The following is a 15,148-nucleotide window of genomic DNA, read 5'->3' on the forward strand; positions in this document are numbered from 1 at the left end:
GGAGATGCCTACCTGAAAGCCATCTCCAAAGGCAAGCACAGGCACCATTACTCAGCAGCAGGCATGATTGCTGAGTACCTCCTGTGTGCCACGCAGCATACTACATGTGAGACACATGTGGTGTCATGTGAATGGTCCCAATTCTTTTTTTTTGATATCATATCTTAATTTTTTATTAGATATTTTCTTCATTTACATTTCAAATGCTATCCCGAAAGTCTCCTGTACCCTCTCCCCCCCCCACCCCCCGCCCTGCTCCTCGACTCACCCACTCCCGCTGCATGGCCCTGGCGTTCCCCTGTACTGGGGCATATGATCTTCACAAGAATGGTCCTGATTCTTAAGCAAACACTAACACTGCTATCTTGTAGATGAAGGAAGCTGGAGGCCCCGGGGCCCACGTTTCAGCACCCACAGAATCCAGACTGACCTGGTTTCATGCCCTGGGCATTTTCCAAGGGAAATATCCCTTTCACGTTTCTCTGTGATCTGACTTCTTTCCCATTATCAGAACCCACCCAGGTTTTGTGACTTTCTCCCAGAAACAGACTCTATCAGCGCTGCTCCTCTGCTGTTTCTTTTCCTTGAGTTTGCTTCCAGTTAGAAAGTGATCCTACCTCTCATTTCTACCTGACTGCAGGATGGAGACACCCAGGCTCCTGATTAACCCACCCTGAGGAAGGCCTGGAAATGGGGAGGACACTGGCAACAGCTGGCAGCTTTAGCCAGTGTCTCACTGTCAGTCTCAAGATGGAATTGGAAGTTGCTGTAAAAACCTTAGTTGTTTAAAGTCAAGCACCTCCACGTTCCTATCTTGGGTTAGCAGTCTCCTATGACAAGATTCATTGATAATCTTTTATGTTGGACTAGAAAGATGACTCAGTAGTTAAGAACACTGGCTGTTCTTCTAGAGAACCTAGCTTCAGTCTCCAGTATCCACACGGCATCTCACATCTGTCTATAATTCTGTTTCCAGTGGATCCGATGCCTTTGTCTGGCCTCTGTGGGCACTGCACAGTTCACATGTGTACATGTAGGCAAAACACATAAGACAATACACATAAGAGTAAAAAAGTATATGTTTAGCATTTGATGTAGGCAATCATTAGCAAGAGGCCTGGTGAGTTTTTTTTTTTCCGTATATAGTTTGTATATATGTGTGTGAGAGGGCACAGTGTACACAGGTAGGCATCAGATATGTGAATATGCATATAGAAACCAAAGAACAACCTTGGGTACCACCATATACCCTTTTTTCCCTTTGAGTCAGTCTCTCAATGGCTTAGAGTTCATCAAGGAGTATAGGCCAACTGGCCAGTGAGCTCCAGGATTCTCCCATCTCTGCCTCCTAAACACTGTGATCACGCAGACATGGCCCCACAGCTGGCAGGGGTTGGTTGGTTGGTTGGTTGATTGGTTGTTGTTGTTGTTGATGATGATGATGATGATGTGGGTATTGAACTCAAGTTCTGGTGGTTGCAAGCACTTTACTGGCTAATCCATGTCCCCAGGCTAGGCAAGGGGTTTTTGCATTAGTAATTGGAAGGTAGGGGTCATTAGGCCAAGCTCTCAGGTCACCCTCAATGAAGATTAGCATCCTCATTAGAGCATTTTGCTTAGATTTAAATGGGTTGGAATTCATGTTATATATCCCCATCTAAGTATTAAACAGGCCCAACCCTTCTTAGTTCTGAGATCAAATGAGACCTGGAATGTTCGGGATGGTATGGCCATAGTCATGTTGTGCATCTCTAGCTATGTGATGGAGAGAACAAAGTCTCACCCTAGCCCTGCCTCTCTTGCAGTCACAGCCCAGCACACAAATACTACCTGGCTACAGACCCCATGAGTGGGGCCGTCTTCCTGTCTGACACCAACAGCCGGCGGGTCTTCAAGGTCAAGTCCACCACAGTGGTGAAGGACCTGGTGAAGAACTCCGAGGTGGTAGCAGGGACTGGTGACCAGTGCCTCCCCTTTGATGATACCCGCTGCGGAGATGGTGGGAAAGCCACAGAAGCCACGCTCACTAACCCCAGGGGTAAGGCTTTGCTTTTAAAACAGTAGCATGTGTTTGTCATTAAAATTGTGTCTGTCTGTCTGTCTGCCTGCCGGCCTGCCTGTCTGCATGTCAGTGTGTTTATATTTGATATAAGCAATTATCAACAAGAGGCCTGGGAGTGTGTGTGTGTGTGTGTGTGTGTGTGTGTGTGTGTGTTTGTGTGTACACAGAGGAACTGTGATAATTCTGCCTGCTGGAAACAACCCCCCAGTTAACAATACCTGTCTTTCCTCCTGTCTTTCTCTGAGTGTTTGTGCACATTAGTCAGTGCAGTCAAACAAGATGAAACATCAAGCACACTCTGTTAGCAAGCTGCTTTTATCTAAACGATGCCAAATGACTTCTCCATGACAGTAAATAGTCTCCTAGCTACTCATTTTTAACAGCTGTGTAGGATTCTAACAAACCAACGCTCTATCCCTTGAGCAACTCCCTCCCATCGGGTGTACAGGCTTTCCCTCCATCATTGCTACGCAAAGACATTGTCCTGTGTCTTCCTTGCATATAAGGTAAACTCAAAGAGATGAGTCTCTAATTTTTCATTCAAGTATATGCCAAGTGCACAGAGCTTCAGAATGCATAACAAAGCTTACTGTAGCAGAATCAATGACACTTGGATGGTAAGTGCTCTGATAGAAGAGAGGAGATACATACCCTGAGATGCAAGAAAAAAGAGCTGTCCACGGAGGCTCTAAGCCAGGAGAAACCTGAATGCCTGGAGACTGAGGAAGCTTGACAGAAGAGAAGCCAAGAGGTGTCCTTCAGTCAGGCATTTACTATGTAGCAAGCCCTACAGCCAAGGACTTGTAGCCTCTAAACCTCGGGGACCTACTCAGTAAAATCAGGGTAATAATATCATCTGCCCCTACTTCCTAAGATTGTTTTGGGGGTCAAAGTTGACATATTTCACATGCTGTCCTGTAAAACTGTTAGAAATAATTAAAGAGGACCCGATTTCAAGGTCTGGTTTCAAATCACAGCAGAAGACTCTTGAAAAATCATATGTTCAAGTACAGGCATTGTTATCTAGTAACTGTGTGATGTTAGTTGCCTAACCTCTCTGAACCTCGTTTTCCTCCTCTGTGTTACAGGATACACACAGTCATAATCCAATTCAAATGTCAGGAATATAAATGTCTAGGACAGACAGCTAGGTACACAGTAAACATATCCTCACAGGAGATTCCTATTAATATCACTACCATGTGTTAGGTAACCATGTAGCATTGTATAGCATCATGATAGACTGTCTAGCTAAGTAATGGAATGGTCAGGTGACAACTCTGCAGGTAAGCATTGTGTCACCAGTGGTTCAACTCCCTGCTAGCTGTGATTCCTTGGTACTGACTGAGCAATGAAGAACAAGCCCAGGCTTGCATTGCAGGTTTTCTCTGCCTCTAGATGGCCCTTAGACCTCCTCTTCTCTGCCTCTAGATGGCCCTTAGACTTCCCCTTGGAACCTCAGTTCCCCAGTTTGTGAGTAAACAGGCTAAGCTAAATGATCCCTAGGCCCCTGTCAGCTGCACCATCCTACTCTCTTCAAATTAAAACCATTTCTTGCTGAGAGATTTTTCTTCTCTCCTGGCATCTCTCCGTTGTTCTGCATGCCTGTGGTCCCCTCCCTCACCCACACAGATGGAGTGGCAATACCATTGCCCAAAAGCCTGTAATTAACCCAGACAGAAATGACAAGGGTGCTGCAGTTTGCAGTCACTTTGCAGGAGGGAGGAGAAAAGATGTCCATCTATTTAGCACAACAAAAGGAGAAAAAATGAAGTAATTAATCAGGGGACAGATCACTTCTATTAGCCTGCGCAGCCAACTTTGTAAACAAGAAACCCAATTGTTCATGGAGCGCTCATCAGTCCTGGCAGATGGAAGAGAGAGACAGGGCATAGCCAGGCGGACAGGCGGCAGGACTGACTCACGTCCTGCTGCTTACGGGAGGAAATTAATTGACATTCTAGGCAGGACCACAGCAAAGACTCCCAGCCCTGAGGCTGCCTGTGCATTGGTATGAAGTCCTTTCCAGCTTCCTGGTCCCTTAAAGAGGGATGGAATGAGTGCTCTGATGTGGCCATCACTAAGAGGGCCATGGAGGCCTTATCCGATCCTGATGGCCTGGAAGCCACAGAGCATTGTTTGTTGTTGCAGTCAGAATGGTCATAAATGAGTATTGGGAGCTAAGAACTCCAAATAAGCTGCTACTGAGTGTGTGTGTATATGTGTGTGTTCTAGACACAATCATGTGTAGTGTTTGTAGGAGGCCATGTGTACAATCACGTTTAGGAGACCAGAAACCAGATGTCATTCCACATTTTTGATTTTTATTTTCTGAGACAGGACCTCTCATTGACCCAGAATTCATTGAGCCCCAGATCTACCTGTCTCCACCTCCCCAGTGCCAGGATTGTAGGAGCACTCCCATGCCTAACTTCTCTCAGCTCCCCACTTTACCAACTGAGCTCTCTCCCTAGCCTCCCCAGTCAGAAGCTGTCATTCCACACAGCAACGAGGAGGCCAAGAGTCAGAGGTGACATAATTCAGCCAGGAGCCCCCTAACTCAGCAGTGTCCCCTCCCCATGCCTCATCTAACCTTTCTCCCATTGCCTGGCCAGAAGACAAGAGAGTGTATCAAGATCACCCTTCATGTCACCACCTCCCTCCTGGACCTGTCATTTCCCATGGTACTTCATGCAGTTCTCACTCAGTCCTGTGCCTTCATTTCAAAACCTGTCCACCCTTCATGGGTGGCAGGTACCACCCAGAAATTCTAAAGACCCTGCCATCTCCTGGGTGGTATCACCAGAAGTGAGGCCAAGAAAAGCCCCCTAGGTCGTTCTGAAATGAGTCCCTGGCCAGGAGGAATGACCTCCTGTGTGGGCCTTCTGTACCACCATCCCTCAAGGTGCCCTTCAGAAACACAAGTTTCTCATGGGGTTTTCTCAAGCATCCACCTGGAGGTGCCATGGGCTCCCTGCAAGGCCTCAGGCCTCAGGCAGAAATTTGGGCACTAAGCAGTCCTTTGATCCAATGAGTAAGTAAACGGATGCCAAAGGTCCAGGGACTGGGCCCCACAGCCCCAGAGGAGAAAGCTGTCAGTATGAAATGGCCCAGCAAGTGAAAGGATGCTGAATGACAGCTGGGACCCCATTGTCAGGGTGCCTTCCTCAGATCCAAAGTCAACAAACCCATTCTTGATGCAGACCCGAAAGATACTTTCAGTCTGTGTTCTTATAATGACCAATGAAACCGAAATAATAAGGGTTGATAAACTTAGAGTATGATTGTCTTGGAAGAAAAGAGAAATTGTTGCTAAAAAGGAGATCCATGACTGTTGTGTTTGCAGGACTTCAGAAATAAGGTTACTTAAATAATTCACAGAGACACTGGAAAATGTCTTTCCTACCTCGACTTCAAGTCCTTCACAAACCCAGTTCTCTTGGTACCCAAGTGAAAGATAGGAGCCTCTTGTAGCAGCAAAGTGGGAAGAACAGAGCCTGCAGCCTAGGACACTGGATTTTTATTCCTGGTTCATAGGACGCTCAAAGCCTTGGCACCTTCGTTGCTCCCTGTTCATCTGTAAGAGATGACTGGAGTCGCTGAGAGTGAGGCTCAGTTGGTAAAGTGCTTGCCTGACATGCACAGAACCCTTGGTTCAATCCCCGACACTGCGTAAGACTGGGCATAGCTGTGCACACTTATAATCTCAGCACTGGGAAGTTAGAGGTGGGGGGTTCAAAAGTTCAAGGTCATTTTCTCTATCTGAAACTTGAGGCCAGCCTGGGCTATATGAGATCCAGTCTCAAATGATAATAATTTTAGATGGTGTTCTTATTTAAAAGTAAACAAAGGTAAGTAACAAATAAACTGTTAAATAACACAGAGGGATCTTGAGGGACTTGGGATTGCTCAGTGCTACAGTGCTTTTAGTACCAGATCCCAGCAGAAGAAGCCGGACATGGTGGTGCACGCCTTTAATCCCAGCACTCGGGAGGCAGAGGCAGGTGGATTTCTGAGTTCGAGGCCAGCCTGGTCTACAAAGTGAGTTCCAGGACAGCCAGGGCTATACAGAGAAACCCTGTCTCGAAAAAACCAAAAAAACAAAAAAACAAACAAACAAAAAAAAATCCCAGCAGAAGGACAGAGAGCTGGACAGGAGTAGATGTTAAATCTTGAAGCTTTCTTCCGTTTCACTCCCTCTCGGATCCATTGCTGAATTCCTGTTTTGCCTTCTCCATCCCAGGAATTACAGTGGACAAGTTTGGGCTCATTTATTTCGTGGACGGCACCATGATCAGACGTGTTGATCAAAATGGAATCATCTCCACTTTGCTGGGCTCCAATGACCTCACCTCGGCCAGGCCCCTCAGCTGTGACTCCGTCATGGAGATTTCTCAGGTGAGAAGACATTGTCTCCTGGAACCCTGTGTGCATGTGTGTTCTTCCTGCCTCTTGTCACCTGGTCGCCTGATGACTACTCCTCTTGGCACTGTTCACGCCTTTGAATGGAGCCCGCTTGGTTCAGGGCCTTGGTTGAGTACCCAGAAGAAGAAACCACTCCAACCCCAATGCCCTGGGAGTTCACCATTAGCTATGACAAATGTGTGGCTGGAGTGGGGACTCAGAGGACAGTAGAAAAAAAAATCTTCATATGGCCAGCAGACCAGTATGAATTTAAATTCTTATCTCTGAACTTCCTCTTTAACAATACATGCAGACACCTATATACTTTCAATAACATATGCTGCATAAGACAGGGACTCTGCCTGCCTGTTACCTCCTCTACTTTAACCAAAGTGCCTGGGACACAGTCAGAGCTCAGCCAATATTTGTTGAATACTTGTTTGGACCCTAGCTGTAGATCCTTAGCTACCAAAGCCTTGGGGCATGGATTCCTGTATGGTTGTACAATGAAGTGATTGACAGGCATCTGCATGGCGAGATTGCTGAAAAACACATGCTGTGTGTGAGCTCAACTTTGCTCATCCCTTCAGAGGTGGTGAATAAAAAAAAAGCATCCACTTTCAGTAAGGAGGAGACATGGGTACCAGGTTTGGACTCTGGGTTTGCTGAATGGCATGAAAGGACAGAAAAGCGATAGTAAGTGCAAAGAAAGATGTCACTAAGCCTCGTGTGAGCCTGGGGTTGCAGCCCAGTTGACAGATTAGCATTCATAAGCCTGGGGTTGCAGCTCAGCTTAGCATTCATAAGGCCTTGAGTTCAATCCCTAGTTCCATATAAACTGGAAATGATGGCACGCCCCTGCAATCCCACATCTGAAAAATGGAAACTGGGAAGCCAATGGTCAAAGCCATTCTTGGCTACATGCTAAGTTCAAAGCCAGCCTGAGATATACAAGACTCTGTCTCAAAGAACATTGGAAGGTCGAATGCCAAAGCAGAGGGCACTTTGAAGGGAGTTGAGATAGGAAGTGTGAGCTAGAGCCACTGAGAGGAGGTGCTCCTATTGTGCCAAGGAATCTGGGCTTCAGTAGGTAGACAGCAGGAATGAGACCCAGTAACTGGCTATCCAGGGTTTCCTGCATATATCCTGTGATGACTTGGCAAGGACCAAGTCCTTAACTGCCAGAACCTGGGATCAGAGCTTGGCCTGAGTTTGATCGGTGAGCATCCATCCTGCTGACATTATCAGAGCCTAGGGCATACAAAGAGGCTGACAGGAACCCTCTCTCTCAGCCTCACTCACAGCGCCTTCATCGGTCACTAACACATATCTCTGAACTCCGTTCTCCAAGCCCCATGACCACCCTGCCGGCATTCCCAGCACCCACACCCCGGCCCAGCCCGCGATGCTGGGCTGGTGCCCCCCTGTGCCAGCCTCTGTGAATCTGTTCTCTGCTGCTTGACTTGGCAATTTGGCAGGCTTCGACTTGCTGGCTTGAGAGTTTCCCTTTCCAGTCTGTGAGCAAGCTAGAATTACCCGGGAGGAAGCCGCCAAAACCTAAGGATGTGCAGATGAGTATTTTTGCTTCTCTAAATGGGCCCTCAACCAGCCAGCACGGGGCGCCGAGCGCTTTCAATCCACACATTGGAAAGTTGTTTAGGTTTAGAGAGAGGCACTGCCAGGCACTCACACCAAAGACTTGGAAGGCAGCTAGCGTGTCGAAGGAGAGAAAAACACAAAAGCCACATACTGAGAAATCACAAGGTAAAAATCTCTACTTCTGGTCCTTGCTTCCTTTGTCTGTATGTAAAAATTGGATATTCCCCCCCACCACCACCACCACCAAACTCTTAACACAGGCATGTCTTTTTCCATACACATAGGGTAGGTGGTGTTTGTGTTCAGAGCTCCCTCTACTAAAAACACCCAGGTTTCCCTGTGGGAACCGGGAAGGAAAGTCACAGAGAGCATGGCTAGAGCCTTCAAAGGGAATAAGGAGAGAGTTTGGGGGAAGACAGAGACCAAATCCCAAAAGACACTGAGAGAGGCACGGAGTGGACCAACAGAAGTCAGGGCCCCGTCCTGGGAGGGAGTTTGGCTCTCAGCTCCGCAGGTAGGGCCTCCACCCTGTACTTTGAAGCCCGAATGAAAACTTGCTGTGTGCCTGGTGCTGACTAGAAATGAGGTCAGAGCTGATTACAGCTTCTCTTTTCTTATGTAGTTGCCACCTTAGTCCCTGGGGTAGAATGTAGGAAACTGAGGCTGAGTGAGAGGAAATGCCTTTACAAGCACCCTGCGCTGGGTTTCATCAAGGATGGGGAAATGAATCTCTCTAATGAGATCAAGAACGTAATTGCCTAGCGCAGAGCCGCCAGCTGGTAATAGGATGTAAATATTAGTTCCCTGAACGTCTACAAAGAATTTCCTGGTATATTGTCTCATTTGCTGCAACTCCTCAGGATAATGTTGATACTCTGATTTACATATGGGCAAAGAAGCTTGGTATCTTAAGAGACCTGAGTCAGGTGACCCATCAGTGACTGTAGAAGCAAACAGGAAGTGAGGCGCCCTGCCCCCGTCCCTCCCGCTCATTGGACACACTCATTCATTTATTCCTGTGACGATGCATCTGTGCACATTCGCCACTCCGTGGCAAAGCAGTTGGCTCAAAACACCTTCATGGAGATACAGAACACTCAGGACAACTGGGCAAAGGAGTCCCCTCCACAAGTCCCCTGAGCTCAGGAGCCTGAGGACCACTGAAGTTCTCAGGTCCAGTCCCAATGTTCTGACGGTGGGAATTGAAGCTCTGACAGGATCATCACTAACAGGAGGAAAAACCAGAAAGCCTGGAGCCGCTGAGCACCATGGCCTTCTTTCCTGGGCACACCGTAACACAAAGCAACATGGAAAAAAAAAAAAAGAAAAAAAAAAGAAATGCTAAAATGCAAAATGCTCTCTCGTTCATTTATTCTCCTCTCTCTCCCCACCGGACTCCCTCTCTGCTCTTTCCCACCCACCCACTCATCAGGACACCATCTTTTCATCATAATGACAAGCAGAAAGGTCTCTGCGAGTAAGTCCCCAAGGTGCCACAAGACCAGAGGGCATAAAATATTTAGCAGCCAGTGTTGACAAGAAATGGGTTTTAGGAAATTGAAAATTCTCCTGTCACTTTAGAGCAAACTGTGTTCTTGATGTAGCCGAAAGCTGGCAGGACCATACCCCAGAGAGCATCAGGGAATGTATGCAGCAACCCAACTGTAGCTCTGGAGAGTCTGCAAGCTCCCCTGTCCTGCACATAGACAGGGGCTGGGGCTGGGGCTGGGGGAAGGACAAAAGGCTTAGGACAGAGGAGCTGAACACTGACTATTTTGGCCCATCTTGGGAATGGCTGTTAAGCTAAGAGAACAACCTCATTGTTGTTGTTTTTGGTGGTGGTGGTGGTGGTGGTGGTGGCGGCGGCAGGGTTGTTTGGTTTTGTTGCGTTTTTGGAAATAGGTTTTCTCTGTGTAGCCCTGGCCATCCTGGAACTTGCTCTGTAGACCAGGTTGGCCTTGAACTCAGAGATATGCCTGCCTCTGCCTCCCAAGTGCTGGGATTAAAGGTGTGTGCCACCACCACTCAGCTTTTTTGCATTCACTAACAACCACATGTACATTACAACAACTTTAACATCATCCTTGATCCCGTATGGCTGCCATTGTAGTATGCCTCCTTCCAGCTTTAATCTCCTCTTTGTCTATAAGCTAACTTATATATTTCCCCTAGCCGATGTCATTCTCCTGCAGCTCTGTAGTCTGCCATTTCTACTTAGCACGGAGCAAACACGTCCCCCCACGTCATTGAGTATCTAACTAGAACAGTGGTCCTCAACTCGTGGGTCCAAACCCTTGTGGGGGTGGCATGTTAGATATCCTGCATATCAGATATTTGTATTACAATTTATAACAGTAGTAAAATTACAGTTATGAAGTGGCAACAGAATAAGTTTACGGTTTGGGGATCACCACCCCAAGGAACAAATAATAAAGGGTCACCTTAGGAAAGCTGGGAACCACCATCCTAGAGGATCATGTTAAACGATTATGCACAGTATTCTAATTTGCAAGTAAAGTAACTGTGCTACGATTGTCTAGCCAGTTCTCAGTCGTTGACCATCTGAGTCAGTTCTATTTGGTTTGGGGTTATTGCTTTGGTTATTGCCATATTACTAACATGGTCGTGATAAATACACTTGTAGAGACTAGCATGCTAGAGCAAATTCCTAGGAGAGAAACTTTCCGATTGCATTATTCATATTGTTTGAGGAGCCCCAAATTGGACCAAATGTAGGAAGCCCAGGGATGTCAAAGTGATGAGTCCCTCAGGAAGAGCTGGAAAGTCAGCTGCAAGACGCCCTGCTCAATGTTTCCAGACCGTATGTAGTGTAGCTAAGCCTCTTGGGGAGACAGTCAGCCAAGGGCTTCCCTTAGTGCCAGTCCTTTCCAGTCTGATACATCCAACAGTGCTTTGGTAAAACATTGGTCACCCAGACCCTGATGGCTACCATCCCCTAGGCATTCACCACGACTTCAGCCACTGTCCCAGCCTGGCTGAAGAGAAACTCGGTGCAAGGCTCCAGGCTTTGAGCCTAAGTCCCACTGCAAGTGTCATTAACCCCTTCCAGGAGGACCCAGTCTGTGAAGCCCTAGAGACCCCCCCCCCATCTATCAGGCTTCCTGAGCGCCAGTGTCCACTCAGTCACATGAAGGTTCTGCCTGCAGGCAGATACATCTTCAGTAGGTTTGGGGCAAGCTTACCATTGTGCATTCCTGACCAGCTCCAGGGAGCTGCCAGTGCTGCTGATCTGATGAGAAGAATCGGGTGTGGTTCCCAACCCTAAAAGCAACCACCCAGGAAGTTGTTTTTAAATAGGTCCAATGTGTGGACCAACTACACTGGGGATCTGGCTTATCTGACTACTCAGAGTGGCATTTGAGCATCAGTGCTTTCTAAAGTCTCCTTCTAGTGTGACTATGAGGCCAACATGAAGAGTCACGAGCCTAGGACCACATGTCAGGCAGAGGCATGGGGTTTCCACCTTCATACTCCAAGCCTAACTTCATGTTAAGTCACCTTCATGCATGGGCCATGCCAGCATTCCAAGAAGATCATTTCAATCCTTTGAAGAACTGCCGTGTCAGCCTCCAGACTCCATCCTCCTCTCCCTCGCGCTTCTGTAACCATTGTCTAAGTTTGAGCACTCAACTGTGTCCCAAGATGTAAAATTGTCATCCCTAGTTTCCCAATATGAATATTGAAGCTCAGAAAAGCAAAGTAACTTGCCCAAGGTAGAAAGTGGGTGTAGGTTAGGAGCCCAAGCATGTCTCTGTCTCACCAACTTCCTTTTTAAGGCTGTGATCCCCTTCTTCGGTTTCCGTAAGGCTGGGTCATACTGTATATGAAGGCCCTTTGGACACAATAGTGGGTTATTGGGAGTTTGGGGGTGACTAGTGATGGGCATCTTGGCATCATTTGAGTGTCCGTGTCTCCATTGTCAGGTTCGCCTGGAGTGGCCCACAGACTTAGCCATCAACCCAATGGATAATTCTCTCTATGTCCTCGACAACAATGTGGTCCTGCAAATCTCCGAAAACCACCAGGTACGCATTGTCGCTGGGAGGCCCATGCACTGCCAGGTCCCTGGCATCGACCACTTCCTGCTGAGCAAGGTAGCCATCCATGCGACCCTGGAGTCAGCCACTGCTCTGGCCGTTTCACACAATGGAGTCTTGTACATCGCTGAGACCGACGAGAAAAAGATCAATCGCATCAGGCAGGTCACTACAAGTGGTGAGATCTCACTGGTTGCTGGTGCCCCCAGTGGCTGTGACTGTAAAAATGATGCCAACTGTGACTGCTTCTCTGGAGATGATGGTTACGCCAAGGATGCAAAGCTGAATACCCCATCGTCCTTGGCTGTGTGTGCTGACGGGGAGCTCTATGTGGCCGACCTGGGAAACATCCGAATTCGATTTATCCGGAAGAACAAGCCTTTCCTGAACACTCAGAACATGTACGAGCTATCCTCCCCCATCGACCAGGAGCTGTACCTCTTTGATACCAGTGGCAAGCATCTGTACACTCAGAGCCTACCCACAGGGGACTACCTGTACAACTTCACTTACACAGGGGACGGGGACATCACACATATCACCGACAACAATGGCAACATGGTGAACGTCCGCCGAGACTCTACCGGGATGCCTCTCTGGCTGGTAGTCCCAGATGGCCAGGTATACTGGGTAACCATGGGCACCAACAGCGCACTCAGAAGTGTGACCACACAAGGACACGAGCTAGCCATGATGACCTACCATGGCAACTCTGGCCTCTTGGCAACCAAAAGCAATGAAAACGGGTGGACAACGTTTTATGAGTAAGTATCAAGTTGTATTCTACGAGATGTGGTGTATGATTGAAAATGAGTGAACTGATGACATGTGTTTTTTATTGACTTCATTTTAATTCAGGAGTGGGGGTAGAAACCATGATCAATGACAGGTTCTGCATGTTTATATTCCAAATGATTTCTCCTGAAAGGGAAATGGGATGGTGGGAAAGGCATGAGTTTTAGACTCATGTGGGGCTTCCATCCCAGCTGTAGGTACTATGTTACTCTCTCTAGATCTCAGTTTCCATACCTGTAAAATAGGTACAGTAGACACCAAGATTACCACAAAGACAATGTCAACCAGAAGTACTTAAAGTGTTAGTATCTTTGTATAAACAGCAAGGTGACAGATAACAGGAAGAACAACTCCACGTGGGTGGATTCTCTACATAACTGATGTTACTGGTTTTTTTTTTTTTTTAATTTTTGGATGAACTTCTGGCATTCATTATATGTCTCCTTTCTCAAACACATGATATAAACATCACCTGGTCTTTCTTTCAATATGTCAAGTTCGTTAAGGAATGATAACAGTTACATATCATACTGTGCTACAGAAATAACTTCCAGAAGTGGGCACACAAAACCCTTCACCCAGGAATGAGCCAATGACTTTGATCTAGTTGCTTCTTGGCTTCTGCGTCTAATGGGTTATGGCTTGACCTTGTCCTCGCCACAGTGTTGCAGCTCTCTGTTCTCAGGTGTAATTCACACCTCAAGTAACTACCCCCTGCTCTTCCTGCAAGGTTCACATCTCAGAGCAGGGTGGCCAAAGAGAGGCAGAGTTTCAGCTCATTACAATCCTAGGCAAATAACTCACCTCACCTATGGATAGAAGACCAAGGTGCTATTTTAATGAATGGGCCTTCTAACATCTCTTTTTCGACTTAGACTTTTTTTTAAGCTTCACTTCTTTGTCATGTTCCAGACAACCGAGCCTGCTGAATATGTCAGCATTCCAGGCTGCAGGAGCTAGCGAAGAACTTAGTCTTGTTGAACATCAGCTATGTGCTAGAAACAGAGTCATTGAGCTAATCTTCACAGCAGTGGGGGTGATGGGTAATATTTTCTCTTGTACGGAAACAGAAACTGAGGCTAAGGGAGGCTCATTTGCAGGCTAGAAGAAAGTGAGAACCCTGCAGGGAAACAGGAGTTCTAAACACAAGTTCTAGCTTGTCTGGAGCTAGAGTTTTAGTTCTGAGTTGGGCTCCAGGGCCCTCCCAAACCTCTCCCTGAATCTGCAAATCCCAAATGAGTTTAAGTCCTTGGATCATAAGGTTTTCTCAAATTAAATAAATATCAGCTCTCACGGCTGTAGAACCCAATGATGGGGGTAGGGGCTATAATTGATTTTTAAATATAATTTACATTTTAAAAAAGCCACAGCCCTATGTGCAAAGTTCACTAGTTAAATTCCTTTCTCCAAACAGGGGCCTTGTTAATTGTTAAAAAAAAAAAAAGACAAAGATCCAGGAAAATAGCAATTATCTTGATTAACTTGTTGAAATGGAAATACACTAAATAATTCAATTTTCCCCATTGCCTGGTGGAAACTTCTTATACATTATTTAGCCAATACAGGGGTTTCTTTGTCAGAGCAAATCTGTTCACGCAATTAGTTCCCAAGGTCACCCCCCAAATCCCAAACGGAATGCTAACACAACACCACCACTGTCACTCCTGCCACTCCTGAAAACTAAAATCCCTTCCTACGTGTACACCGAAAATGGAGCCCTCCTCTCTCTCCTCCATGCAAGCCACAGCCACAGCCGATGGTGGGTTAACTATGACGCCGCTATGCGAGTTCATGTGTTTGCTTGGATGCATTTGTACGTGCAGGTACATGTGCATATGTGTATGGAGGCCAGAGAACAACCTCAGGCATCCTCAGGAATGCTACCCACCTCCTTTAAGGTCTCTCATTGGTCTGGTGCTCAGAGACTGAGCTAGCCTGGCTGGCCAGCATCAGGCCACAGGAGCCAATTGTCCCCACCTCCCAGTACTGCAGATTACAAGCCCTCACCACCAGGCCCAGCATTTTTATGTGGATTCTGGGAGGGAGAGGGGGGCGCAAATTTAGGTCCTCATATTTGGTAAGCACTTGACCAATCTGGATATACCCTCAGCACCCACAGCTCATATCTCAAGAAAAAGAAACTGTTACAATTATATTTTTTAAATAGCATTAAAAATCTTTTAAAGTCCACTTTATATTAAAGCACTGGAGGAATGTTGATCATTGGCAT

The 15,148-nt window shown here is 46.9% G+C and overlaps 1 protein-coding gene across 28 annotated transcripts in view; it reads left to right on the top strand.

The window, feature by feature from the left end:
• The window catches only part of Tenm4 (teneurin transmembrane protein 4), a 739,850-nt gene that overhangs the window by 690,401 nt on the left and 34,301 nt on the right, over positions 1–15,148 (top strand). For all 28 annotated transcript variants that reach the window (NM_001310762.1, XM_006507806.4, XM_030242547.1 and 25 more), the window contains 3 exons: positions 1,806–2,038; positions 6,306–6,460; positions 12,010–12,887. In NM_001310762.1, coding sequence (NP_001297691.1) covers positions 1,806–2,038; positions 6,306–6,460; positions 12,010–12,887 — 1,266 coding nt within the window. The remainder of the gene's footprint in view (positions 1–1,805; positions 2,039–6,305; positions 6,461–12,009; positions 12,888–15,148) is intronic.

The sequence above is a fragment of the Mus musculus genome, chromosome 7, assembly GCF_000001635.26.
Source record: "Mus musculus strain C57BL/6J chromosome 7, GRCm38.p6 C57BL/6J".
NCBI classification, from domain to species: domain Eukaryota; kingdom Metazoa; phylum Chordata; class Mammalia; order Rodentia; family Muridae; genus Mus; species Mus musculus.